This window comes from Aulonocara sp. 'chitande type north' Nkhata Bay, linkage group LG22 (genome assembly GCF_057382095.1).
Source record: "Aulonocara sp. 'chitande type north' Nkhata Bay isolate Kocher_YH1m ecotype deep benthic linkage group LG22, A_spYH_male_GT1.1, whole genome shotgun sequence".
Lineage (NCBI taxonomy): Eukaryota > Metazoa > Chordata > Actinopteri > Cichliformes > Cichlidae > Aulonocara > Aulonocara sp. 'chitande type north' Nkhata Bay.
Genome location: NC_141364.1, coordinates 1,677,878 through 1,705,597, shown reverse-complemented (window position 1 = coordinate 1,705,597; position 27,720 = coordinate 1,677,878). Strand labels below are relative to the sequence as shown.

The window sequence follows — 27,720 nt, the reverse complement described above, 5'->3', positions numbered from 1 at the left end:
TACTTTGTTGTCTGGGTCAACTTTGCTAGCAGAGACAGAGAGAGGCGTTGAAAGGCTGCTGCAACGGGACTTATTGTTTCAGAGGAAACAGGAACACGGTGTACAGTCGAGTCTTAATAGCTTACTTACAGCTGGGCTCGTCAGGCTGCTGTGGTTATTATTATATTTACATGCTTCCAGCTCCCGTTTCTGCTCAGTGACAGCTCCTACTTTTCCTTTTTCTCCCTCACTCACAGACACATCACGGGTCCATCCTCCCTGCAGCTCGGACTACACTGCCCATCAGGCTTTAGGGCAATGCCTGTAACACTTCCTGTTGCCTTCATATTAAATATATTTTTTGAACAATAATTCTTATAAATATTTCTTCACGTCATTATGCAGGCACAAGTACAGGTGACATGGGCGGCGAGAGTGAGACACAAACATTACAGCCTCTTATTGTGTGTTTTCTTTGGGTTTCCACCGTTCTGGGATTCTGGGCTGGTGCTCCCTCTGGTGGTCCCTGGTGTTAGTGTTCCTCTGTCTCGTCAGGTTAATCAGGTCCAGCTGTGTCTCCCACCTGTGTGTGATTTCCCAGTGTCCCTCTGTGTGTATGGGTGTGCTCGTTACTGTCTGTGAATCCACTGTGTGCTCTCCCTGCTGTCCTCCCTTCGTGTTCAGGTTTGCTGTTCTATAGTTTAGTTTCTCCCAGTTTGGATTATTATTAAGTTCTGTTTTTGCCACTTTGTGTTCTGTCATTTATAATAAATCTCCATCGCATCTCTGTAACTGCATGCGAGTCCTTTTTCCCACACACCAGACCACTGCTGCGCCAGCTGTGACAAACACTGCCCGCAATGAAATTCTTACACTTGTGTTCCCCAACTTTACACGGACATATAGGAAGTATACAGGTGTGTTAAAGAAAATAATAATATTAAAATAAAAAAGCCTGAAAGTATTAAAATGTTAATAGTTTAATATTTACAGTTTGTGCAAAAACTGTGCAGTGAGGATTTAAAGTGGCATTGTTTAAAATGACAGTGTGTAGAGTCCAGTAGTTTGTAATGGTGTGTATCGAATGTCAGCAGTTCAAAAGCCTGAAGGCTTGTGGGTAAAAACTGTCCCTGTGTGTGGTAGTGCGGGTCTGGATGCTCCTGAGCCGCCTGCGTCGTCCTCATGCAGCGCTGTCTGCAGAGATGCTGCATGGCTGCACGTTCAGTCCTGGTGATGCTGTGCTGACCTCACCACCCTCTGCAGAGCTTTGCAGTCCAGAGTATTACAGCTGCATCAATGGTGCATCGACAGAAGTTTTTATTATATTTAAAAAAATAATAATTCTGGGGTTCATGCTGAATCTTCTCAGGCGCCGCAGGAAGAAGAGCCGCTGTCTTGCTGCTCTTGTGATCACACCAACATGTTGTGACCAGCTCAGATCCTCGCTGATGTTGATGCCTCTGAAGCAGCTGACTCTCTCCACCTCTGCTCCTTCGATGTGGATGGGGGTGTGGCCTCCTCTCTGCAGTCTGCTGTAATCCACGATGAGCTCCTGGTTTTGCTGACGTTGAGCAGCAGGTTGTTGTCGCGGCGCCGTGATGTCGGGGCTCTCACCTCTGCCCTGTATGCCGTCTCATCTCCATCAGAAATGCAGCTGATGATGGTGGTGTCATCTGCAAATTGGATGATGGTGTTGGAGCTGTGTGTTGCTGTACAGTCGTGGGTGAACAGGGTGTACAGCAGGGGGCTGAGCACACATCCATGGGGGGCACCTGTGCTGAGTGTGGATGAGGTGATGCTGCCGATGCGAACCACCCGAGGTCTGGCTGTCAGGAAGTCCAGGATCCAGCTGCACAGGGAGGAGCCGATGTTCAGGTCACAGAGTTTCATGACAAGTCTGGATGGTATGATGGTGTTGAAGGCGGAGCTATAGTCTATGAACAGAATCCACACATATGTGTTTTTCTGCAACTTCCTCTGAATAGAACAGAATAGAAGAGGCCTTTATTGTCATTGCACATGTACAACGAAATAAAGTACAAGACTGTGGTTTAAAAATGTGAATTTGTTAACAGTTAGCAGGTAAATCAGTCACTGCCTTCACACAAACATAGACTGAGTCATGATGTTGCACAGAGCATTCGGGAAGAGACGGGAACGCAAACACACAGCAGGCTGAACGGTGGGCCAGCCAATCAGAAAGAAGCAAGGGCCGATCACACCAACTCAGAGCACTGCTGGCCAGAAGCATCCCAGAAGCAGTTCACCGTAAACTCACGTCGATTTTCAAAATAAAAGTCCTGCCACAACTTCCTGTCACACAACAGGTGTTTTCCCAGTTCGTAAGAGCCACCTCACACACTGGGAAACCAAACAGGTGCACGCAGCAATGAATTTTGTTCACTCAGATTCAGCTTTTCTCTGCTCAAAATAAATTTCTCCTCAAAATGCAACACTTGCACCTGCAAACTTTTTTTACGTGCGCTCAGAATAGTGGCACGAAAATAACGCCAGACCCTTCCCTCCCCTTTGCACAGTCGAGGAGCGTGTCAGGAGACATTTCACTGCATGTTGTACTTATGCATGTGGCAAATTAAGAATCTTGAATCTTGCCCACTGTGGGCCTGTTTTTGTTTGTTTTTTTACTTTTAGCCACTCCCACATAAGGGCGTCACCACACAGTCGATTTGGCAGATTTTTACACCAATTGTGCTTCTTGATATTAGCAGAAAGGGACTTCTGTTTCCTTGCACACTCAAACCAGGGGAGTCAAACATGTACTCTTCTACAAAAACCCTTTGTGTTATATGTGTTTCCTCTCAGCAAACCCACTGTGGGTGAGCCAGAGACGATGACGGGGTCCTGCAGAGTAAAACTAATGTGGAGCTTGCAAAAGCTAGGGTACTTGCTGTCGACCCTGTGAGGGCGCGTTCAGGGGTTTGCTCACACACGGCCCTACGGCTCACCCACAGCTACCCACTGTGGGCGTGCACAGGCATGCGTGCCAGGCTTTACACAGTGTGTCTATAAACTGAAGCAGTTATCTCACAGCGGCTGCTGATCCACGAGCACCAAACAATTAGCATAATTGTGACATGCATCTGACAAAGCAGCATGAAGATGAGAATGCACTGCAGGAAACTAACAAAATAAAACAGGAAGTACGGTGGGACACGGGAGGAAATGGAGGCGCTATAAACGCAAAGTCATATCGCGTTCAAACATTAAAGAAGCAGGACGTCAGGACTGTGGAGTCTAGAGACAGAGTTTCTGATGAGCTGCTGCTCATGTTGAAGAAAGAATAGTTATCAGGTCCATCGTCAGCAGGAAGTGGAAGCAAACATTCGTGCATATTAATGTTCCTGCTGTGTGTGTGTGTGTGTGTGTGTGTGTGTGTGTGTGTGTGTGTGTGTGTGTGTGTGTGTGTGTGTGTGCAGGTGCTAGTTGAAACCTGCACCAGTCTGCAGGGCTCTGGTGCATTTACCGTTTCCTCTAGCTTGTGTCCAGAGTCACATAGACTGTATATGAATGATGGACATGGCTGCTTCTACTGTGATCGGTGCAATCAAGCTACGCTGCAGTCACGTTGACTAAATGCTTGTCAGTCACATGATGGAGCGTAGCTGCTTCATCACAAATGAAACAGACTTGAATCTGATGCTTGAAGTTTTCTCTGCGTCTTTCTTTTACGAAGCCTGCTGAAGCAGTTGTTCTGAATTGGTTCCATATAAACTGAATTGAATTAAAAGTTATTCATAGAAACACTAAAGTTATGTGTAAAGCGTTTACTGGGGTCCCCATACGCTTCACAGGAGTCGCCCCCTGGTGGCTGATATAAATAATGCGGTTTTAAAGAGTTTGAAACCACAAGGGCTTCTTCAAACTTCCCCATCTTTTATATACAGTCTGTGATTTGGGTCCATAATGATTTAAGGCGCTGGTTTTAACGAGTATCTGTTTCCAGTCAACGACAACATAAAAATGTCCCCATTTAAATGTTAACATTGAAACATGTTCATAGACTATAAAAAGAGCATCTGTTACCTCTTACCCACAAACAAGTTTGTGTCTGTAAGGCAGGCTGTGTGGTTACGAGCAGCAGGAGGAAGAACAGACGTGTTCAGTTCCTGCTCTCAGATCACACAGGAACTGTTCAGACACTTCGCACTGTGTGAGGATGAAGGTGAACATCTTCTGCTGCCTGTTGGCCTGCACTCTGGGCTCTAATGTCGCTGCAGGTGAGACTCTTTCACTCTATTCACATTTACATATTTATAGTTTACATATGAGACTCAGATAATAAAAGCTGTGAAGTTCAGTGTGAGACTGTGTGCTTGGATAAAGGTGTGACCGCAGCTCAAAGTGTGCGACGCGTCGTGTCACAGTTTTTATCTCACTGACTGTAAATCTGTCATAAAATTATCCCTCAGTTATTTTACAGATGAACGAAGCCATTTTGTTCGGACTATAAAACGTTAGAAAAGACTGAGTGCTTCATACGACAGTTCAACCTCCAATCAGGAAATTAGTGTTTCCTGATTGAAGCTGCGATCATGAAACATCAGTCCTAAAACAGCTGAGTGACATGTCGGTGCCGCTCCATTTCCAGCCTCACATCCTTCAAAGAAGCTTCAGACTACAGACAGTCTGACCACAGTGGACAGAAATCATGCTTGTGCTGTTACTCTGTCAGATATCGGCCTGGTTGGTGATTTTTAGTTCTGTATATGAATCTTGGATGATTGGCAGCTTTGAAATTCTTCCTTCACTGATCATGTAACAAAGTTTAACTTCATGAAACTTTGGGATCAAAGCATTAAGGAACGCTCCAGTTAATGTCAGTCTAGACGTGTGATGTTACTGTGTGTCCACAGCATCTGAAGGTTTATGTGATTCTGAAAACTGTTTGTTTTTGCAGGTTTGACCCATGAAGGAGTTAAGGAGGGGACGCGGATCACTCTGCGCTGTCCTCACTCTGTGGAGGGTGGAGTGAGGTGGAGCAGAGAGAGTGGAGGAAGCAGAGCTGACATACTTACAGCTGATGGAGACAAAACTACAAAACACATCAATGATCCACAGAAACGATACAGTTCACTGGCTGACAGGTCTCTGATCGTCCTCAGAGCTGCTCCCTCAGACTCTGGCAGATACTTCTGTGACCATGAAGCAGCTGTGGAGCTGACAGTGATCCCATCAGGTAACATCATGTTTTTCTATTTTCTGTTTAAAATCCATCTCTGTTACTGGTGACATGCAAACATATTTTAAACACTTTTACAACAACATTTATCTGCAAACATCAAATAACCAGCAGCTACATAATAATGGTAAATGGTCTGTATTTGTACAGCGCTTTACTCAGTCCCTAAGGACCCCAAAGTGCTTTACACTACATTCAGTCCTTCACACACTGGTGATGGCAGCTACATTGTAGCCACAGCCACCCTGGGGCGCACTGACAGAGGCGAGGCTGCCGGACACTGGCACCACCGGGCCCTCTGACCACCACCAGTAGGCAAACATGGGGTTAGTATCTTCCCCAAGGAGGCAGCCTGGGATCGAACCACCGACCTTTTGATTAGTGGCTGACCTGCTCTGCCACCTGAGCTACAGCTCTCTGTAAACTCAAACCACAGTGTATCTGAACTTCAGCTGATATGATGATTCGTGGCGCAAGAGTTGGGAGTTCGTCTTGTAATCTGAAGGTTGCTGGTTCGAGCCCCGGCTTGGACAGTCTCGGTCGTTGTGTCCTTGGGCAAGTCACTTCACCCGTTGCCTACTGGTGGTGGTCAGAGGGCCCGGTGGCGCCAGTGTCCGGCAGCCTCGCCTCTGTCAGTGCGCCCCAGGGTGGCTGTGGCTACAATGTAGCTGCCATCACCTGTGTGTGAATGTGTGGATGACTGGATGTGTAAAGCGCTTTGGGGTCCTTAGGGACTAGTAAAGCGCTATATAAATACAGGCCATTTACCATGATCACACTGAAGCATTTTTGGGTTTTTGTGCAGTGACCGACTTTATGTTGATGATGTCATTCTGTCTTCAACATCAGAAACCTAAAACCCTAGCAGAGATAACCGGTATCATTAGGGATGGGTATCGTTTAGGTTTTATCCAATACTGGTGCCAAACCGGTACGTTTGAAACGGTGCCGGTGCTTAAACAATGGAAAACCCAAACTTTGTCCAAAAACCTCTCATGTTTAACTGTTTTTTTGTAAAAAGATAACAATGTTAGCCTTTTCTGCAGCTATGGGGCATATATGGCATCACTCTTGGCTGGAAGCTTAAACAATGGAAAAAACACAAACTTTGTCCTAAACCTCTCATGTTTAACTGTTTCCCTCTTTTTCTTTGGTCATTTTAGCCTTTTTGGCCAGGGTGAAGGGAGCATCTGCCATCAAACAAGAAGACAGCCGCATGTAGCTATGATGATGTTTGCTAGTTCACCTTACATGCATTAATGTAATAATGTGGTTAGCCTACTCAACGTAAATTACACACGAACAACATTAAGCTACTCACGCAGAGAAGAACGGCTGCTGCTGCATCATCATCCTCATCATTTCTGCTACACTGGCAGGGCTAGGGGCCAGGACTCTCCTCTTCGGGTTTTTGGGGGATGTTGCTAACTCCGGGTCTGATAACAGGCACCACACCCGCAGTAGATGTGCTCGGTGTGAGGTCTCGCAGCAAGCTATCAAATACGGCGCATTTCTCGGCTTTAAAAAAAAAACAAAAAAAAACGCTATGTGTCGCCAGGTGTTTCATCGGATTCGAGGAGTTACCTCCTTTGACAGTATCACAGTATCAGCTTAAAGCACTTGTTGCTGCTGAGTTTGCATCTTTTGCTGTGAAGTACAGCCAGACTTTTGACCGCTTCGCCTTGGACATTTAATCTATAGCTCTGCTCTAAAAGAACGCACGTACCTGGACCCGCCTACTATCCTCGGAAACGTAAAATGATTGGCTAGAATCTAAAGTGTATCACATCTCAGGAAAAAAAAAATAAAGCACCGAAATGTGCGCTGCTTTTCGGTCTGGTTACTACCGTTTATGTCAGAACTGGTACCCATCACTAGGTATCATCACCGAGTTATCAAGTCAGAGCGCAGACTTCCTGTTTGAAGTGGCGGCTCGGGCCAGCTTCACACAGCCTGTAGTAGCTGTGTGCTGCCACCAGGGGGCAGTGCGCAGATATACTGTGTGGACTCGTGTCTGTCTGTGCTGTTGTTGCTGCCTGAGCTCCAGTTTGATGGAAACAGATAAATAGAAATGGATGAAGTGAAACAGTGAAAACAATGAACGCTGTCGGCTGCAGCCCTCTCTGTGCTCCCTGTCCTCCTCTTTCCTGTTGACGTCCACCTTTAAACCAATCAGCACGTTGGAAAGAATCACTTTAATGATAAATGTCATTAATTCTTCACAGGAACAACAATAGTGAGTGTTGCAGAGAGGAGCAGCATCACTCTGAACTGTTCTCATGATGCTGGAGGATCAGCTGTTCCCACGTGGAGACGAGACTCTGGAGAAATAAATGAAGGAAGGATTTCTGTTTCCACGGAGGACACAACATTACGTATAAGAGAAGCTGAGCCTGCTGACTCTGGACTGTACTACTGTGATGGAGAACCAGCTGCTTATCTGAATGTGACCAAAGGACAGAGATCTGACAGAGGTGAGACACATGAACCCAAAAGTAACACAGAAATGTTTTTGTAGAGTTTCCTCTGTTTTCTGCCGCTCTCTGCAACAGTCGCCGACCACCGGCTATCCCGCCGTGTCGCTGCTGCAGTCTCTCATGCTCTACCTCTAGCCCCCTTCATCTGCCCCGCCAGGTCCTCTTATTGACCTACGGTGGCCAAGGGCGAACCCTGATTGGTCACAGTCTTAACTGGCATGCCTGGAAGTCTTCCGGCAACACGTCAACAATATACACAATAAAAGCATGCAATGAAACTGTACGAATAAAACACTGTACATTATTAAAGATAATAAGACAACAACAACATCAACTACCACACCACCACCACCTACTACAACAACAACAACTACTGCAACAACTCATAAAGCATCAGTAACACCTGCATCACCCCCCGATGCTCCAATTCAATTCAATTCAATTGTATTTATATAGCGCCAAACCACAACAAAAGTCGCCTCAAGTCGCTTCATAGATACAGAGAAAAACCCAACAATCATATGACCCCCTATGAGCAGCACTTTGGCAACAGTGGGAAGGAAAAACTCCCTTTTAACAGGAAGAAACCTCCGGCAGAACCAGGCTCAGGGAGGGGCGGGGCCATCTGCTGTGATTGGTTGGGGTGAGAGAAGGAAGACAGGATAAAGACATGCTGTGGAAGAGAGACAGAGATTAATAACAGGTATGATTCAATGCAGAGAGGTCTGTTAACACATAGTGAGTGAGAAAGGTGACTGGAAAGGAAAAACTCAATGCATCATGGGAATCCCCGGCAGCGTACGTCTATTGCAGCATAACTAAGGGAGGATTCAGGGTCACCTGGTCCAGCCCTAACTATATGCTTTAGCAAAAAGGAAAGTTTTAAGCCTAATCTTGAAAGTAGAGATAGTGTCTGTCTCCTGAATCCAAACTGGAAGCTGGTTCCACAGAAGAGGGGCCTGAAAACTGAAGGCTCTGCCTCCCATTCTACTTTTAAATACTCTAGGAACAACAAGTAGGCCTGCAGAGCGAGAGCCAAGTGCTCTAATAGGGTGATATGGTACTACAAGGTCATTAAGATAAGATGGGGCCTGATTATTTAAGACCTTGTATGTGAGGAGCAGGATTTTGAATTCTGGATTTAACAGGAAGCCAAAACAGGAGAAATCTGCTCTCTCTTTCTAGTCCCTGTCAGGACTCTTGCTGCAGCATTTTGGATCAGCTGAAGGCTTTTCAGGGAGTTTTTAGGACATCCTGATAATAATGAATTGCAGTCGTCCAGCCTGGAAGTAATAAATGCATGAACTAGTTTTTCAGCGTCACTCTGAGACAGGATATTTCTAACTTTAGAGATGTTGCACAAATGGAAGAAAGCAGTCTTACATATTTGTTTAATATGTGCATTGAAGGACATGTCCTGGTCAAAAATGACTCCAAGGTTCCTCACAGTGTTACTGGAGGCCAAGGTAATGCCATCCAGAGTAAGGATCTGGTTAGATACCATATTTCTAAGATTTTCAGGGCCGAGTACAATAACCTCAGTTTGATCTGGATTAAGAAGCAGAAAGTTAGCGGCCATCCAGGTCTTTATGTCTTTAAGACATTCCTGCAGTTTAACTCATTGGTGTGTGTTATCTGGCTTCATGGACAGATAGAGCTGGGTGTCATCAGCATAGCAGTGTAAATGTATGCTATGTCTTCTAATGATGCTGCCTAAGGGAAGCATGTATAATGTAAACAGAATTGGTCCTAGCACTGAACCCTGTGGAACTCCATAATTAACCTCAGTGTGTGAAGAGAAACCTGGGGTTGTTCTTATTTTCTTCAATCAGTGATGAATAGTAAGATGTTCTGGCTTTGCGGAGGGCTTTCTTATAAAGTAACAAACTATTTCTCCAGGCTAAATGATGATCCTCTAGATTTGTGACACGCCATTTCCTCTCCAGATTACAAGTCATCTGCTTTAGGGTAACACAGAAATGTTTTTGTAGAGTTTCCTCTGTTTTCTGCCGCTCTCTGCAACAGTCGCCAACCACCGGCTATCCCGCCATGTCGCTGCTGCAGTCTCTCATGCTCTACCTCTAGCCCCCTTCATCTGCCCCGCCAGGTCCTCTTATTGGCCTACGGTGGCCAAGGCAAACCCTGATTGGTCACAGTCTTAACTGGCATGCCTGGAAGTCTTCCGGCAACACGTCAACAATATACACAATAAAAGCATGCAATGAAACTGTACGAATAAAACACTGTACATTATTAAAGATTAAAAACGATGAAACACAGCAACTCATGCACAAATGCTTAAAAACACAAAGTTAAAACATGTCAGCTTCACCGCGTGACATTAATCAGCATCAGTCAGACAGCATCCAATCATTGTTCACAAATCACAAGATGTTATGTGAAATTCTTCAGTTCAGTTTTTTACTTTGTTTGTATGTGGAGTTTGTTTTTAACCAACTCGTATATTTAAAGTTCAATCGTTGATTTTTAAGCTGTTATTTTTTATGTATCTACATTTTCTTTTTTCTGTACTTAAGATAATAAGACAACAACAACAAAAACACCACCTACTGCTACAACTCATACAGCATCAGTAACACCTGCATCACCCCCCGATGCTCCATCAGGTATGATTGCATCAAAGAATCTAACGAGTGCAGTTGAACAGATTTAAATGTAAACATGTTCATCTCTTCTGGCCTGTAGCATAAATGACCTTTAGAGTGAGGTCTGATGTGTTTATATATTAAATATTACAGAGAGTCCATGTATGTGATGCATGATCCGTGTTCATCACTCTGACCTTGTCCAGCTTTTCCAGTGCAGAGTTTCCTGATAGGAACTGGTCTTCTTCTTCTCTCCATCTTCATCCTCATCACTGCCTGCTTCATGTGGAGATGCAGGTCCAGCAGACGAGGTGAGTAAAGAGAAACATGACCAGAATCTGTGGTTTACATGACTTATTCATTGGTTTAGACATGTTAGTCGCATCATTCTCACATATCTGCTGTGGTCCAGTTTAGCTTCCTTCACTCGGTTCTTTTGAAGAAATCAGAAAGGTCACAGGAGACGTATCAGTGAGGTTTAAAAACTATGTAGTGACTTCCTAACAGCTGTTCCTCGTTCCTTCTTCGATGGACTGTCTTCGGTTTTATTCAGGATCTCCTTTGAACCTCTCCACCAGTGGATTCAGGTTGTATCTGACCTCTGTTACCAACTTCTATGACATTCACGGCAGCTTCCCACCACAGTGTTGTCTGCACCCGCTGGGTGCTGCATCCCAGCTGGTCTGCTATGGAATGAGATTCATGTAATAACAAATGGCATCAGCCGGGCTCTGCTTTGTCTTCTGTAACTTATTGAGAAAGAAGAAGCTCGACGTCTGACAGGCACACGTAAACGAGACCATACTTCCCCCGTTATGGCTTCCAGTACGTTTTAGGATCGACTTTTACAGACAGGCAAGCAGAAGCGATGCCCCCCACCACCCCAACCCCAATTACACATGCAAACAAAGGATCCTCCTCCACTGTTTACCTATTTAACAAGATAAATTCAATAAGATTAAAACATACTGCACTCCTTCCTGGCTGAAGAATTGTAAAATCTAAGTACTGCCACAGTTAAATAAATACCTACTTTATTACCCCAGAATATTAAGTACATCTTAAATACTTTATATTCTGTTTAAGGTCCTACATTACACACAGCAATCAGCTAATGCTAGCTGGTGCAGGTAGTAACTGACCTCAGAACAGTGAAGCAGCAGCTTGCCTCTCATGCTGCTCTCCCATCAGTTTACTGTTAAAGTCACAGCAGTTTAAACACAATGTAAATGTGCACACGGGAAAAGCTGCAGCTTCATTCAGTGTGAGCAGGACAGACAGACGCCCACTGACACACTTTGCTACGAGTCTGAAATAAGTGCAGCTTTTAGTGACAGTAGCCAGCTGTGGCCACAAGATGGCAGTAATTCAAAGGATGTATGTACAAACCAAGGAGCTCTGAGAGGAGAGATCGCTTTGGTTTGTTTTTTCATTCATGTCTGTTCTTAGATTTGCCTGTCCTGACGTAACACCTCTGTCCTAACACATCTCTGATGCTGGTCGAAGCAGAGGAGACTGGGCCTTTGCTGTGGTGGTTCTGCACTTTGGAGCAGTCTGCCTCCAACACTCGACACTGTAAAACTTTAAAATGTGACTCAGTTTTGATGCTTTTCTTTTCTTGGTGTTCCTTGTTTTTTCTATTTTCCTGCTTCTTTTCAGCTCTGCCTTGATTCCATTCACACAATTTATTTAATCTCATAAATTAGATTTTTAGAAAGTTTAATCTCAGCCTCACTTTTGAGTCACGACCTGTAGGTAACAGGTCAGGACACATCACAGTTTAGCGGTGCCCCCTCAGACTGCTGGATTCCTGGACTGAGTAGTTTCGGATGACTGCCCGTCTGCAGCTGCTCACTTCATGCTCTGTGTGAAACAAGCCGTTCTTACTGGTCAGCCTCCTGTGAATAAGAGTGTTTCAGAGCAGAGTGAAGCCTGGGCTTTTAGCTCACAGGGTTATTGAATATCATGAACATCCACCGTTGGAACAGCATAGATTACAGGACCAGAAAAGGCTTTTTCAGTCCACACGTACAATTATGAGCAGAGGTGCTGCTGTAAATGCTGACATCTGTGTGACATGTGTCCTCTTCTGTTCATCAGCCTGTCAAAGTAAAGCATTTGCTCACAGCTGCAGTCACACTGTGTTTTGGTACTTTTAAGATAAGAGCAGGTTTATCAAATTCTAGATCAGTGTCATTAGCTAAACCAATCAATCAATCAATATTTATTATTATAGCACATTTAAAAAGGACAGTGTCCATCAAACACGAGGTAGCAAAGCAGATTACAACAAAGGCAACAAAAACAGTTAATAACCATTAAAAGCAGTTATAGTTACAGTTGCACGGCACAGATGCAGACCAGCTGGAAGTCCAAGCCAATTTGTTTCAGAAGCTCGATGGAACAGGTGAGTTTTTAAGCGTGATTTAAACGATTGAATGGAATCTGACATGCGGACATCGACAGGAAGATTATTCCAGAGTTTGGGTGCGGCAATTGCAAAAGCTCGGTCACCTCGGTCACCGTCGGGGCCTTTGTTGCACTAAGAGCAGTTGGTTAGAGGATCTGAGCGCTCTCTTGGGGCTCTACACGTCGAGGAGGTCTAACAGCTAAAAGATTGTTAATAATGCTGTCACAGCTAGACGTCATCACAGGCAGCGTGTTTTAAACTTTAAAGCAGGAGCTGACTCTGATCTGTCTGCAGGGACTGACGAACAGCTCCACGTCTATGATGAGATACCAGCTGGAGCAGAACTTCATCTTATAAATGGTGAGAGTGAAGCAGCTGTGACAGTTTGAAGGACCTGCAGTTCAAAAAAGCGCCGCTCCGACAGCCAAACCCATCTGTTCTCTGATTGGATAGTTACATTTGTGATTGACATTGGCCAATCAGATGAAAGGAAGAAAAACAGGGTCAAAATTCGTACTTGTAACTTGAAACTTGAGTGCAGAGTTTCACACGTATTTTTTGGCTAAGTCCACACACAAATTCTTTTTACTCATCATGTCACTGAACACTGTGAATATGAACACAAGTAAAAATGATGCAAACTCTTACTGAGACTTGTTGTTGACAGGAGGATCAAACCACAGTGATGCCACATACGACACCATCGCTGAGCTGCCACAGACTGGAAACGACACCAGTAACACCTGTGCTGCACTGAACATTCACAGTCACATGATCTAAGCAAACCTTCTGCTGACACTTCATCTCCTTCCACCTTCATGCTGCATCTAATCAAAATATTTCATTTACAGATTTTCCACATTCCTTGACTGCTTCCACTTTCCATGCTGGAAATAATAAAGGTAACTTTAATTCTTGCTTCTGATTTGGACGGGTACTAAAAGAGCCACACGTGAGTTATTTTTGGATAACCCAAAATTATTTTGTGTGATCAAACTTTTGGATCTGGTGTCTTCTAAAGCTGAAAATGTTGATTTGTTGTGTGTAACAGCTTAAAACTGGACTGTTACTTGGATCTGATGAAGACTATTTGATAAACATTTTAACAGGAGGATCAGACCACAGTGATGCCACATACGACACCATCGCTGAGCTGCCACGGACTGGAAACACGACCGGTAACACCTGAGCTGCCACTCAGCACCTCATTTTACACAAACTCATGGTGAACACGCCAAACCTGCACAGCTGTGTTTGTTACACACAACCCACTCAGACTGATGATGTTTATGATCCACAGGTTCTTCACAGCCCGTCAACAACACGTATGTCTTACTGGAGAAACCCAAGAAGCAGGCCGGACCGGTGTAGCTTCACCTGAATGTCCTGCTGTCAGGAACAGTCTGCACAGCACAGATGTTCATGGGAACATGTAACATGTATATGTCGAGATTATTCTGAATTATTGTGAAAAGCTGTGTGTGTTACTGTTAGTCGTAATACAATCTGAAAACATGAATACAAAAAAAGCAAACAGTCCTGAACGCTGTCATCAGGTGAAATGTTGCTCTGATGTTTTTAACATGTTAACAGTACAGATGTGTGTGTGCTGTAAAACTGTAAATACATTCATTTAGGAAATTAAGGCAATAAAATGTCATGAAATTGTTTTTAGAGCCTGTTTCTACAGTGGAATTCATCATCAGAGCGACTTTTTTAATCATGTTAAATGACATCAAATGAATGTTTTTATGAACCATTATTGGTGATTACATGTTTGGGAGGTTTACTCAAAGTAATTCTAATGAGAATGCCAACAGAGACCCGGCCTCTGAGAACAGAGATGTCAATGAGACTTTTTACCTGGATTAAATAAATAAAAGCGTTGTTGGTTAAATCATAAGTGTTTGTTTTTCAGAGGGATTTGGATATATGTAACTATGCAGATCTTCATCTTTGAGGTTAGGCTCCTCCAGACGCTCGCCTGAGGCAGGTGGATCCCTGCTCCTAAACTTCAGACATCTTTACACTCTGCTCTGTTCTTCAGCACCAGCACTGTAAGCCTCATAAAAGCAGATCATGAGTAAAGTGTAATTAAAAAGAGGGCCAGGTCGCCGCATTACAGCCAGCACGGCTACGTGAATGGCCCTACCGACTGTGACCTACGCCGCCCACAACCCTCCATCGATATTCCTACGTGAGTGATGTGTTGTTCTGAGGGAGGGGGTGAGCAGGTGCCCCCACCACAGCAGTCCTGAGTCTTGGAACTCATCTTCACACTGCGTCACAACAACAGACATCCACTCAGTTACAGCGGACACAGTAAAGGGACGAGACACACCCTTCAGCCTGCTGTTATGTGGCCTCTTTACACAGCCTGCACCTGGGGTCTCACCTGGTGTGGTAGAGCCCAGCCTCATGGATCTGGTGCTCTCAGTGAAGAACTGATGAAGAGGATTTTAGCTGCCAGTGCTTCTTCATCAATATCTGAATGAGTGACTGATCAGTGTGGTTTCTGACACACAGCTTTAAAAATACTCACTTCCACTGAACTCGGTGGACTCCGTGTTGTGACGTGTAAATGGCTTCTTGTCATGTTATTAATATCCTTTGGTTTCCGTGTGTATTTGTTCTTCCTGCAGCTCAGGTTAAAACCACAAGTTTCCAGCTGATACCACTTTGCCTCCTCTGTGAGTCGTCAGTCCTTACGCTTGTTGATCTGTCTGCAGAGTAAGTAAGACAGAGTATCTGTTTCCAGTCAGCGACAACATAAAAATGTCCCCATTTAAATGTTAACATTGAAACATGTTCACAGACTATAAAAGGAGCATCTGTTACCTGTTACCCACAAACAAGTTTGTGTTTGTAAAGCTGTGTGGTTACGAGCAGCAGGAGGAAGAACAGACGTGTTCAGTTCCTGTTCTCAGATCACACAGGAACTGTTCAGACACTTCGCACTGTGTGAGGATGAAGGTGAACATCTTCTGCTGCCTGTTGGCCTGCACTCTGGGCTCTAATGTCGCTGCAGGTGAGACTCTTTCACTCTATTCACATTTACATATTCATAGTTTACATATGAGACTCAGATAATAAAAGCTGTGAAGTTCAGTGTGAGACTGTGTGCTTGGATAAAGGTGTGACCGCAGCTCAAAGTGTGCGACGCGTCGTGTCACAGTTTTTATCTCACTGACTGTAAATCTGTCGTAAAATTATCCCTCAGTTATTTTACAGATGGACGAAGCCATTTTGTTCGGACTATAAAACGTTAGAAAAGACTGAGTGCTTCATACGACAGTTCAACCTCCAATCAGGAAATTAGTGTTTCCTGATTGGCGATCAGCAGGTGGTGGTTGTGGCTCGTTGGCCCAGTGTTTTGTGTTTGTGCACTTCTGAATCGTTGCTGTTTTCTTAGAGAGCTTTATGAGATTTGTGCTTCCTAGTTTAGTCCTCTGGTGCTTTTGAGTTTGCTGATCAGGTCGTTCACTTCCCTCTGTGCTTCCTGTGGAAGTCAGTCTTGTCTCCATGGTTGTTTGCCTCTCTCTCTTCCTCACCTTCATCCATTTCCTCTCCGTGTTTCTCCTTCTGCTCCGTCCGTTCTGTTTCCGTGTTTCCCCTGAACAAAAACCACACAGAGCTACTTCCTGTTTTATTTTGATAGTCCTTGTCTCATGTGCATTGTGTTCACTTTTGCTTGCCCTGTCTCGCTGTGTCTGATTGGTTCCTGCTGTCCTCCCATGTGTTTCCTTGATCACCCCTGACAGGACAGATGCCTTCCATTAGGCCTCTGTCCTAGTGTCCTCTCTGCCTGAGGACACTCCAGGGCCAAGCACAGCAGTGGGTGAGTTAAACGACAGCGATGGCGAAGCGTGTCAGCCACCTACGACAGGGAGGGAAAGAGATGATGAGCTGCTAGCAGAGGTGGGACCAAGTCATTGTTTTGCAAGTCTCAAGTAAGTCTCAAGTCTTTATCCTCAAGTCTCAAGTCAAGTCTCAAGTAATGTCAGGCAAGTCAGAGTCGAGTCTCAAGTCACTGGTGTAAAAGTCCGAGTCAAGTCACAAGTCTGAAACTTTGAATTTCAAGTCCTTTCGAGTCTTTAAAAAAAACAAAAACGAAAAAATAATGTTGCAGTTATGCTAAATGTAAATATTAGACCATGTAATTTTAAAATCTGTGTTTTTCTCAACACATGACAAAATAGTGAACGTAGAAAATATACACAAATTGTGAAATTGCACCTCTTTAAAATGCAGCTCAATTAAACCTAGCTCCAAGAATAATTTTCACCGACAGTTCTGAGATAAGCTGCATGTTATGATGCATTCTTATCAACTGTAATTTCACTATATGAAAAACACTGTCCTTTAATGAAAATCACTAGAAAGCATCACAGATCAAATAAGCCATGGATCACAAAGGGGATAGAAGATGCATGTAAAAAGAAAAATAATCTATATAAGAGATTCATAAAACAGAGGACAAAAGATGCTGAAATAAAGTACAAGTTATATAAAAATAGATTAGTAAATATTATAAGAACAAGTAAGAAAGAATATTACCACAAATTATTGGAGCAAAGTAGAAGTAACACACAAGAAACATGGAGGATATTAAACAGTCTAATCAAAAAGGGCTCAAAAAATAAGAATTATCCAGATTATTTTAAAAAAGATAAAGATATTGTGCTTGATAAAACTAAAGACATTGCAAATGAATTTAATGATTTCTTTGTAAATGTTGGCTTTAATTTAGCAAAAGAAATTCCAGAGTCAAGAAATAATAACGACCTAAATAAACATATTACTCAGAATGTGTCCTCCATGTTTATTGGTGCTGTAACTCATAGAGAAATAATTAACATTGTGAAGACATTTAAAAATAAAAAGTCCACTAACTGTTTTGGTATTGACATGATATTAGTTAAAAGTATTATAGAATATATAGTGCAACCTTTCGCATACATTTGTAATCTGTCCTTTCAAACTGGTGTGTTTCCCTCACAAATGAAAATAGCAAAAGTTATTCCAAGCCATAAAAACGGAGAGAGATGTCAGTTTACCAATTATAGGCCAATATCACTACTCCCACAGTTCTCAAAAATTTTAGAAAAGTTATTTGTTAATAGACTTGATAAATATATTGAGAAGCATAATCTCCTAAGTGATAAACAATATGGCTTTAGAGTGAAAAGGTCCACTTCAATGGCAGTGATGGAACTTGTTGAAGGGATATCTAATGCAATAGATAATAAGGAATATACTGTTGGTGTTTTTATAGACTTAAAAAAGGCGTTTGATACAATTGATCATTCTATATTAATGAATAAACTAGAGAGATATGGCATAAGAGGGATAGCATACAAGTGGATGAAAAGTTACCTGGATGAAAGATATCAATATGTCGAATTCAATAATGTAAAATCTAAGCAGTTGAAGGTAACTTGTGGTGTTCCTCAGGGCTCTGTGCTGGGCCCTAAATTATTTATATTATATATAAATGGTATATGTAGTGTTTCCAAACTGTTAAAATGTGTATTGTTTGCTGATGATACCACTCTGTACTGCTCAGGTAAAAACTTAGAACAGCTTCTGACTACAGCGGAAAAGGAGTTAAATATATTAAAAAACTGGTTTGATGTAAATAAGTTATCATTAAATATAAAGAAAACAAAATTGATTATTTTTGGCACTAGACAAGTGAAAAATGTATCTAAAATAAGGGTTAATGGAATTGAAATTGAAAGAGTGTACGAAAATAAATTTCTTGGAGTGATAATTGATGATAAGCTGAGTTGGAAGTCTCATATAAACCATGTGAAAACAAAAATGTCAAAAACCATTGCTATTCTCTATAAAACAAAGCATGTCCTGAACAAAAAAACATTATACACACTTTATTGTTCTCTGTTGCTTCCATATATGACTTACTGTCTGGAGATATGGGGTAATGCATATAAAACGAACACTCTTCATATTTTCAAGTTACAAAAAAGAGCTATAAGAATTATAAACCAATCAAACTATATAGAACCAACTAACATTTTGTTTATTAATCTGAATACCCTGAAATTTTATGATTTAGTTGAATATAAAATGGCACAGATAATGTATAAAGCACAAAATAACTTGCTTTGCCCCAGTACTCAGAAGCTGTTCAAAGTCAGAGAGAGTCAATATGACTTAAGGGGAACAGATTTCTTTAAAAAAAACAAGATAAGGACAAATATAAAGCAGAGATGTGTTTCTGTTAGAGGAGTTAACCTGTGGAATAGTTATGACAGTGATTTAAAAAGGTGTAGTTAATTTTCCTTGTTTAAAAACATGTTTAAAAATAGAGTATTAGAAAAATATATATATCAAGAATGAAAAGAGCAAAAAGGAGAAAAAAAACAACCTCTTGATTCTTTTGCTTTGATGTAGTTACTTATCTAAGGCGTAATAAGCAAATGCTTCAGCCTCTGTGGGGCCGGGCGGCGCTGCTGCACTGGGCCCGGTCTGGATGGGCCTGGGCCCCCTTTCCCTGGCGGGTCGCGGAGTATGGGGGTGCCTACTGGGGTCAGCGGGGGAGCTGGCCCCAGGGAGGGGTCACTTGCCCCTCCCTTCCTTCCCTCCCCATCTCCAGCTGCCTCCCTCTTCCCGCTCCACCACAACCACCCACACATGCAGGGCCTTGGAGTAGGGGTATGTCACCAGGGTGCAGAGGAGGCTACCCCCCCCCCCCCCCCCCCTCTGTCCCCTTCTGGCTGCCTCTGCCTCAATTTTATCCCACAACTTAGACATTCACATTACTCACACTCTCATTACACATACATATAGGATCTTGGGGGTGGGCACGATACACGGAGTCCAAAGTACCATCAGGGTGTACACTTCACCCCTGGCATCGTTGCCCACCTCTCAATGTTAAATACACGTAGACATTGAGGGCTAGCAGGAGGGACCATGCGCTTACCTGCTGCTCTCTGGCAGGTAGCTCCATGCCCTCCTGGGTTTTAATTGCACCTTAGAACACACATGCATCAACATTACAATGAGCGGGTGGAGGGAGGTTTGGAGTCTTCTCTCACCCCCGTTCTCTGCGACCTGCTGGAGCAGGGGGGCTAGGACTAAGAGGAGGAGTTGGCCGTCCGACTGCGGTCTGGAGTGTGGAGCCTTCCTGCTGCTGCGGAGTCGGGGCGGTCTGCCTCCCCCCACCGCAGGGAAAAGGGAAACACCACCTGGGTCTGGGTGCAGTTCCCCCCTCCAGGGGCGGGGGCACCTAGACCCGGTTTGTAGAGTACGCTTGGGGAGTGTGATCGTGTGTACAACGTCTCTTTATGTCTGTCTCCACGTTGGTTGAGTGTGGAGTGAGTGCATATGAGAGCATGAGGGTGGGAATGGATGTTTGTATCTGTGTGTGCCTGTATGTCTGTGTCTATATGTCAGGTTGGGTGTCAGGCGCCACCTCTCTGGGGACATCTCAGGCCCTCCAAGGTTTGGAGGCCTATCTCCCCCTACCACCACTTCCCCTGCCAGTGGCGGACCCCCTCAGACATCGGTGCGTTGGTGGTTCTTTGTGTCCGGGGATGGGCGTCCAGGTACACACACTCCTTGGCGGCCGCTTATCGGGGCCTGGAGCCTGGGGCTCGCTCGGGCCACTTCGGAGGTGGGGTGCCCCCGGCCTCTCGGCCTGGGGCTCGGTCACTCAGGCACGGCTGGCTGCCGGCGGAGCTCACGGGCGCGTCACTGCAACTCCCCCTGGCTTCTGCTCCGCGGCTGCTGAGTGAGCCCTCATCTGGGACTCTCCTCAGCTCTTTCTGGGACAGTGGCGCGGCTGCCCCTCTGTTGGTCTTCCTTGGTCTCTTGTGTTCTGGGGGCCTCTGGATGTCTGGAGTTTTGATCTCCTCATTACCTGCTTCATGCCCTGGAGGACGGGGCTGTGGCCCCCCCACACCCTCTAGCAGATTATTACATGAAGGAACCTTTTAAAAAAACAAAAAACAAGCGCGTCCATGCTCACAGGTGTACACACGGGTGATCACACCCACAAACTACACCCTTTTTGGCTCCTACCTCAAAGCACACTGTGTTCTGTTGATCTTATGTGCTGCACAATAATGTTTAATATTTAGTATTTACTGTCATATTCCCATATATCATTGTGATGTTGTTTATTCTATTACTCTTGTTCTCTTCTGCTTGCTTTCCTTTTTCTTTCTCAGCAGGTGACCCAGGTGATTGATATATGCATTTTTTTTTCTGCCCGTTCTGTTGGTTTTTGTCTTTTGCCCTTCTCCCCCGTCCCTCTTCTCAGCTGTTTCTCTTTCCCTCTTTCTTTCTCCCCTTCTTTCCTCCAGTCAAGTCTGTCCCGTATTCAGTAAGTGAAAATAAAATAAACAATAAAAGGTGAATCAAATGGACCATTACGGCAAGGCTGGGATGGTCAATTTGGTAAAGTAAATCCGTTGGGCATCTTTCTTTGCCTTTAGACAACAATTCTGATGGCAAAAGAGCCAAACGGGACAGGCAAAAAAAAAAAAAAAAAAAAAAGGAAAGTTTTGTTTTTTTCTTTGTTTTTTTTTTTTGTTTGTTTGTTTGTTTGTTTGGTTTTTGCTTTGTTTTATTATTTTCTTCAAGCCCTGTGTACAGGAGCTGCATACAAAAAGATATTTTGTGAAAAGGGTTGGCGTAATAAGCAAATGCTTCAGCCAATACCTTTTGATTAGCCTTGTCTCATGCTTTCTTTCTTTATGGTAGATTTTTGTTCTGTTTTCACTGTTTGTTTGTTTTGTTTTGTTTTTCACTGTTTTCACTGAGATTTGAATTTGAATGTTAATCAATAAAATCAATAAATCAAAATCAAATCAAATGTTATTCTTGGATGCGGTTGTAGGACTGGCTTTAAAATCGCATGACAAAAATATCATACATATTAAAAAAAACTGCATCACCAACGTAGCCTGTACAACATTTGCTAGTTAGATGAAGTCAGCTATCTCATCGTAGCATGTTTATTTGCATATTTATAATCATACGGTTCTTGGAGTGAGTGCATACACTCATGAAGTTTAGTAACTTCAGGTCACTGCAACAAGCCCAGGTACAGTTTACCGCCGGATGGGTGCAGGACCTTGAAATGCACCGTGTAGAACGAAAGACCATCGTACGTATCATAAGTTTACCAGTCTCACAAATCGTCGTCATAAATACACATTCCTTAACCGTTTATTAATATAACCTTTGAGCTCAACGGTAATTAATTAGCAGTGGAAATAATTTCTGGTAGCATCACAGAAATGTAGCAATGACAATAATACTGTATGCTGTAATCGTACTGGGCAATTAGTGATACAAAAAACCTGTTTTATCCTGTGAATAAAAGTATATGTTTTTGTCAATGTACCATAATAACAGAAGCGAAACGCAATATTGTGTCAGGACAATTCACTATTTATGCACAATAAACAAAGGAGCATAGCGCGACAATTTCTGTTCAGCGCCAGACTTGCTTGTAACCTATATCACTAATTATGTTAAGAAAAATGACGTATTAACTACAACAGCAGACTGACCTTCGTGTAAATGCTTGGAGCAGACTAACCTGTGAGCTGGAGGGTTCTGGGACGTTATATTTGGTCTTTGAATGGCTGCAATCCAGGCCATCCGTCGTCTTTGTTACTTCGGAAACATGGCTCGAACAATTTCTCTTCAACGACGTAATCCGATAACAACCGATCTCTTTACCCGTCGGCTTCCCGTGGCTGTCATGCGACCGGCTATTGCAGTTAATAATACAACAGCTTCTTGACATTTTTGTGTTTCTTTTTATCGCTGTATAACTGATTTTAATTGAAAGCCTGGGTGAGCTAGTACCGCTTGCCACGAGTTCCCAGAATCCTTTGCGGTTCTACCCGTGAATGACGTCACATTTTCAATCTCTATATAATATGCATGTTAAATTTTATATTTGGGGTAAAATATCAAGTCTTTTCAAGTAAACCGGTTCAAGTCCAATTCAAGTCCCAAGTCATTGGTGTAAAAGTCCAAGTCAAGTCACAAGTCTTAGAACATTTTTTCAAGTCAAGTCTAAAGTCATAAAATTAATGACTCGAGTCTGACTCGAGTCCAAGTCATGTGACTCGAGTCCACACCTCTGGCTGCTAGACCTGATCAGAGAGGACACGAGGCAGCAAAGAGAGGCTGAGGAGAGGAGAGCAGGGAGAGGATGGACAGTCTGTGTTCACCTCTAGAAAGATTAGTTCCAAAATGAAGAAATTTATTTAGTTGAATATATTTGTGACATTGTTATGTGTTGCATCAGTTTAAAGGTTTTATGTTATTAATAAATTGATTCAAACAAACAGTAATTGTCACTGAGCTCATTTGATTTACAGGCATTTTTAACATGTATGAACACGACGCTAACTTTGAACTATATTACATGGATATTTATTTACTCAGAATGAAGTAAATAACAATAAAACCAGAATATTTGTAATACATCAACAATAATCAGGCCTGGGATCCTCCTGGTTAAACAAACTGGGACACTCAGGTTAACCCTGCAGGGTCTGGTTAAGGAAAAGGTGGAAAACAACATAAACAACTTTAGTAGAAAGTTATTGTTTCATTTATTTTAAGTGAGCAAAGCATTATTCTAATTATCAAGCTTGAGTAAAATAAACTAATATGCTGTGAAAAGTCTTCAATGTGATTGATTACACTTCATCTGTGTAACTAAGCACAAATAATCGTTTTCAGCTTTGTGACATTTTTACAGCCCATCACACACAGATAAGTTAACATGTGTCCACAGCATCTGAAGGTTTATGGATTTCTCAGTCTGAGCTGTAATTCTGAAAAACTCTGTTTGTTTTTGCAGGTTTGACCCATGAAGGAGTTAAGGAGGGGACGCAGGTCACTCTGCCCTGTCCTCACTCTGTGGAGGGTGGAGTGAGGTGGAGCAGAGAGAGTGGAGGAAGCAGAGCTGACATACTCACTGTTGGAGACGGAGACACGAAACACATCAAGGATCCACAGAAACGATACAGTTCATCGGCTGACGGGGTTCTGATCGTCCTCAGAGCTGCTCCCTCAGACTCTGGCAGATACTTCTGTGACCATGAAGCAGCTGTGGAGCTGACAGTGATCCCATCAGGTAACATCATGTTTTTCTATTTTCTGTTTAAAATCCATCTCTGTTACAGGTGACATGCAAACATATTTTAAACACTTTGTCAGGTTAAATCGAATGTGTCTGTGAAGCATGAACTCCCATCATGCACCTCTCTGCATAACCACAGAGCTTTGACACCAGGAGCATAAATCCTTCATCAGTCTCTGATCGAGTGCAGCTGGATTCAGTCAGACGATGTCAGACTATGAACGACTGCAGCAGAGAGCATCCTTCATCATCATCATCATCCATTTTCTTAACCACTTCTTGTTGCTGTAACTTTAGTGCACAGCTTCCTGTTTAACAGTCTGCAGGTTGGAAAGAATCACTTTAATGATAAATGTCATGAATTCTTCACAGGAACAACAATAGTGAGTGTTGCAGAGAGGAGCAGCATCACTCTGAACTGTTCTCATGATGTTGGAGGATCAGCTGTTCCCACGTGGAGACGAGACTCTGGAGAAATAAATGAAGGAAGGATTTCTGTTTCCACGGAGGACACAACATTACGTATAAGAGAAGCTGAGCCTGCTGACTCTGGACTGTACTACTGTGATGGAGAACCAGCTGCTTATCTGAATGTGACCAAAGGACAGAGATCTGACAGAGGTGAGACACACGAACCCAAAACACATTAAACTCCACGTTCAAAGAGCTAAACCTGCGGGGTCTGCAGCCACCAGCACATCACAGTTTACAGCTCAAAGAGGAGGAAGAGCAGAGAGCAGGATGAGTTTAGTTTAGACCCTCGAGTTTGAGCAGTGCTGTCGATGACGTCACTGCGTTTGCTCCTGTATAACACGGCACTTTTAACAAATCCAGTACCCAGTCATCGTTTCCAAATCTCAAGATATTATCAAATGTTTTTGTTTCTTATTTATAGAAATTGTATTTTTTTGAAAACATGCATTTTATTTATTTATGGTACATATTTGGCTAAAATACACATGTGTAATTCTGTCAGTCTTTCTCATTTTCAGTGTATGAAATTAAATTCTCTGTTGTATTCTCAAGATAATAAAACAAGCGCAGCAACAACAACTACAACAGTTACTCATCAGCCTGCAGTGACATCTGCCCCGTCAGGTGTGACTCCAACAAAGACATCATTCAGCTTCACAGGTTTAAATAATTCTCAGTCAAACTTACATCAGCTCTGCTGTTTACAGTATAAATGACGTGTGTGTTTGAGGCATGATGCTCTGGAAGACAAGCTCAGCTGTTCTGAATTACATTAAAAAAACACTGTTCAAAAAACTTAAAGGAAGACTTTGAAAACGTGTCTGATCTCAATGGGAAAAACTATTGCTGCATATCTATAATATGAGCGAGGACGTGTTAGCAATGGAAGGATGCCACATCGTTGGATGGACATGAACATTATAAACCTACAGAGGCTGAATTCAAAGACGCCTCGAGACACAGCAAAGCTTCCAGCTGTGGCGCGTATTCAATGTGCCACAGCTGGAGAAGCTGGACTACCTGTGCAACCTGTGGAGGGTCCAGTATCACCCAGCGCTACCAGTAGACACACTGACCTTAGCTGGATGTCAAACTGGTGAAAACACAGACAGAAAAGAAGAGGAGGAAACGATGTCTGAGACTTTCAGCTGTAAAACTGCTCCTGTGTTGGAGGTCGTCTCATTGTTGCTCCTCTAAGTACAGCTGCTGCCTAGCTGTGCATCAACATCTGGCCTGATGCTAGACTCTGAAGTGTTCCTTTAAGTTTTTGGAGCAGGGTTTATGATTTTAATAAATAGTATGTAGAGTCGATCATGTTTGTTTAATAATTGTATCAGATAATTATTCTTTTGCTTTTCCAGCCAGCCGTCACCTGTTTGACTTGGGGATCCGAGCCCTTGTGGTCTTCGTCTGCAGCCTTGTTCTCGTCATCATTTACTTTATTTGGAGACAAAAGTCCAAAAGACGAGGTGAGTAAAGTAAAAGGAGGTGCTGTGGTTTAGCTGACTTATGTATTTGTTTAGACGCTTTGTCCTGATCAGTCTCACATCTTTATTTCATGTTCAGCTGAAGTCTGGTTTACTTTCCTGCCTTCACTCTGTCTGCTAACTGCTAACACATTAGCCACCTGGGCTAGCACGGTTCAGCTAACAGCTCTGAATCTTGTTTCCAGCATGACATCACAACAGGCAGCATGTTTCACTGTCTTTAAGGAGGAGCTGACTCTGATCTGTCTGCAGGGCCTGACAAACAGCTCCACGCCTGTGATGAGACACCAGCTGGAGCAGAACTTCATCTTATAAATGGTGAGAGTGAAGCAGCTGAGCTGATCTAAACTTTCATCCTTTCTTCTGTTACACTCACAGTCTGATTAACAGATTCCAGGAAGAAATAAACTGGTTAAATTATTCCTGCTGATAGTTAATCGTAATAATTAATTCTGTGTTCTTTCTCAGGAGCAGCGCCTGCATCAACATGCTGACAGCCCTGCAGGTAAATGTGGAGTTATTGGTTTGATGCTGCTGTTCATGAAAACAGACACTGGAGGGTTTATAAATAGTAAAAGATTAAATTGAACAAAACATAAGATCACAAGGAAAAAATGGATTTTATTTTTTTAATATATTCTTTAACACATAGAGAGTGAAGAAACACCCAGTGCATCATGGGAATCCCCGGCAGCCTACGTCTATTGCAGCATAACTAAGGGAGGATTCAGGGTCACCTGGTCCAGCCCTAACTATATGCTTTAGCAAAAAGGAAAGTTTGAAGCCTAATCTTGAAAGTAGAGATAGTGTCTGTCTCCTGAATCCAAACTGGAAGCTGGTTCCACAGAAGAGGGGCCTGAAAACTGAAGGCTCTGCCTCCCATTCTACTTTTAAATACTCTAGGAACAACAAGTAGGCCTGCAGAGCGAGAGCCAAGTGCTCTAATAGGCTGATATGGTACTACAAGGTCATTAAGATAAGATGGGGCCTGATTATTTAAGAGCTTGTATGTGAGGAGCAGGATTTTGAATTCTGGATTTAACAGGAAGCCAAAACAGGAGAAACTTGCTCTCTTTCTCCTTGTTAATAATCTCTCTTGTTTAACAGCTGTTTCAGTTTTTGAGCAAATCAAATTCAGGACAAACAACACGAGCAGTTATTGATGAGTCTGAGTGCTGCAACCAAGAGAAAACCACTGAACTGTGAAGTCATTTATATGATCCTTACACACTCATCTCACTTTTGCTTATGAATCACTGACAGTTTAAATCTGTGAATATCTTTGAAAATGTACCAGATGCAACAACGTCTCAGTATTTATGTTTGTGTTTTTATAAACTCCTCCCATCGACTGCAAAGCAAAGAGAGCTTCATGTGGAGCCAAGAAAAAAGGAAAGTTTGGACACACTCATCCTTTCATGTTTCTGTGTTTTTGCTACTCTGTACATTGTGGACACAAACTGAAGACATCAGATACACGAAGCAGGATATCTGGAATTATAAAGAAGATCAATCTAAACATGTTTTATATTTTAGATGCTTGAAGCCAGGTTGGTATCATGTCAGTCATCAGTGGGACTCAGTGATGACCCACCTACACCACACACACCCTTTGCTGCTTCTGCTCTGTCATAAATATAGAAAATGACCTCATTTTATATCCTTTTGCACCATTTCAAAGCCCAGTGTATTCTGCCTGTGCTGACAGAGTGAAACGCTAAAGATATTTATTCTATGGAAAATCTTCATTTTTTTCTTTTGGTGTTTTATTGTTGTGTAAAATTAAAACGCTGAAGCAGCACCTGTGAGCTCGTCAGCAGCGCTCCTCCAGGTAGCAGCTGCTGTCAGCGTGCCGATCCGGGGAAGACGTCGTTGGTGAAGCCTTGGCTCTGATGAGTGTTTGCTCGTCTCTTTACTCTAATGTTGTTTCTCCTCCCTCTGTGCAGA

At 43.1% G+C, this 27,720-nt stretch overlaps 3 protein-coding genes across 4 annotated transcripts; 2 read left to right on the top strand and 1 right to left on the bottom strand.

Annotated features, from left to right (window-relative positions):
* Window positions 1-998: 998 nt before the first annotated feature.
* On the bottom strand, window positions 999-15,540 carry LOC147303141 (uncharacterized). Of its 2 annotated transcripts, XM_086279658.1 has the most exons (3): window positions 15,215-15,540; window positions 1,752-1,956; window positions 999-1,652 (listed from the first exon to the last, which is right to left on the bottom strand). In XM_086279658.1, the coding sequence occupies exons 1-3, from the start codon at window positions 15,266-15,268 to the stop codon at window positions 1,414-1,416; spliced, it is 498 nt and encodes a 165-aa protein (XP_086135784.1). In that variant the 5' UTR covers window positions 15,269-15,540; the 3' UTR covers window positions 999-1,413. The 2 variants fall into 2 exon arrangements, with proteins under 2 accessions (XP_086135784.1, XP_086135783.1); XM_086279657.1 differs by having other exon boundaries at window positions 999-1,956.
* On the top strand, window positions 4,150-14,535 carry LOC147303142 (uncharacterized). The gene is made up of 10 exons (XM_086279661.1): window positions 4,150-4,217; window positions 4,898-5,176; window positions 7,405-7,653; window positions 10,194-10,283; window positions 10,469-10,573; window positions 12,967-13,032; window positions 13,340-13,417; window positions 13,524-13,574; window positions 13,782-13,850; window positions 13,921-14,535. The coding sequence occupies exons 1-10, from the start codon at window positions 4,157-4,159 to the stop codon at window positions 14,106-14,108; spliced, it is 1,236 nt and encodes a 411-aa protein (XP_086135787.1). The 5' UTR covers window positions 4,150-4,156; the 3' UTR covers window positions 14,109-14,535.
* Window positions 15,541-15,639: 99 nt separating the features above from the next.
* On the top strand, window positions 15,640-26,267 carry LOC147303140 (uncharacterized). Its single transcript, XM_086279656.1, has 7 exons — window positions 15,640-15,700; window positions 23,531-23,806; window positions 24,185-24,433; window positions 24,839-24,910; window positions 25,648-25,755; window positions 26,026-26,091; window positions 26,242-26,267. Exons 1-7 carry the CDS (start codon window positions 15,640-15,642, stop codon window positions 26,265-26,267), a joined length of 858 nt encoding a protein of 285 aa, XP_086135782.1.
* Window positions 26,268-27,720: the final 1,453 nt, after the last annotated feature.

Coding starts and splice junctions, on each gene's coding strand:
- LOC147303141 (XM_086279657.1), bottom strand. CDS start 15,268: ATGACAAGAAGCCATTTACACGTCACAACACGGAGTCCACCGAGTTCA. Junction 1,957..15,214: donor GTCCACCGAGTTCAGTGGAA/GTGAGTATTTTT, acceptor TGTTCTATTCAG/AGGAAGTTGCAGAAAAACAC.
- LOC147303140 (XM_086279656.1), top strand. CDS start 15,640: ATGAAGGTGAACATCTTCTGCTGCCTGTTGGCCTGCACTCTGGGCTCT. Junction 15,701..23,530: donor GGGCTCTAATGTCGCTGCAG/GTGAGACTCTTT, acceptor TTGTTTTTGCAG/GTTTGACCCATGAAGGAGTT. Junction 24,911..25,647: donor AGTGACATCTGCCCCGTCAG/GTGTGACTCCAA, acceptor TTGCTTTTCCAG/CCAGCCGTCACCTGTTTGAC.
- LOC147303142 (XM_086279661.1), top strand. CDS start 4,157: ATGAAGGTGAACATCTTCTGCTGCCTGTTGGCCTGCACTCTGGGCTCT. Junction 5,177..7,404: donor GCTGACAGTGATCCCATCAG/GTAACATCATGT, acceptor AATTCTTCACAG/GAACAACAATAGTGAGTGTT. Junction 13,575..13,781: donor CCATGCTGGAAATAATAAAG/GTAACTTTAATT, acceptor ACATTTTAACAG/GAGGATCAGACCACAGTGAT.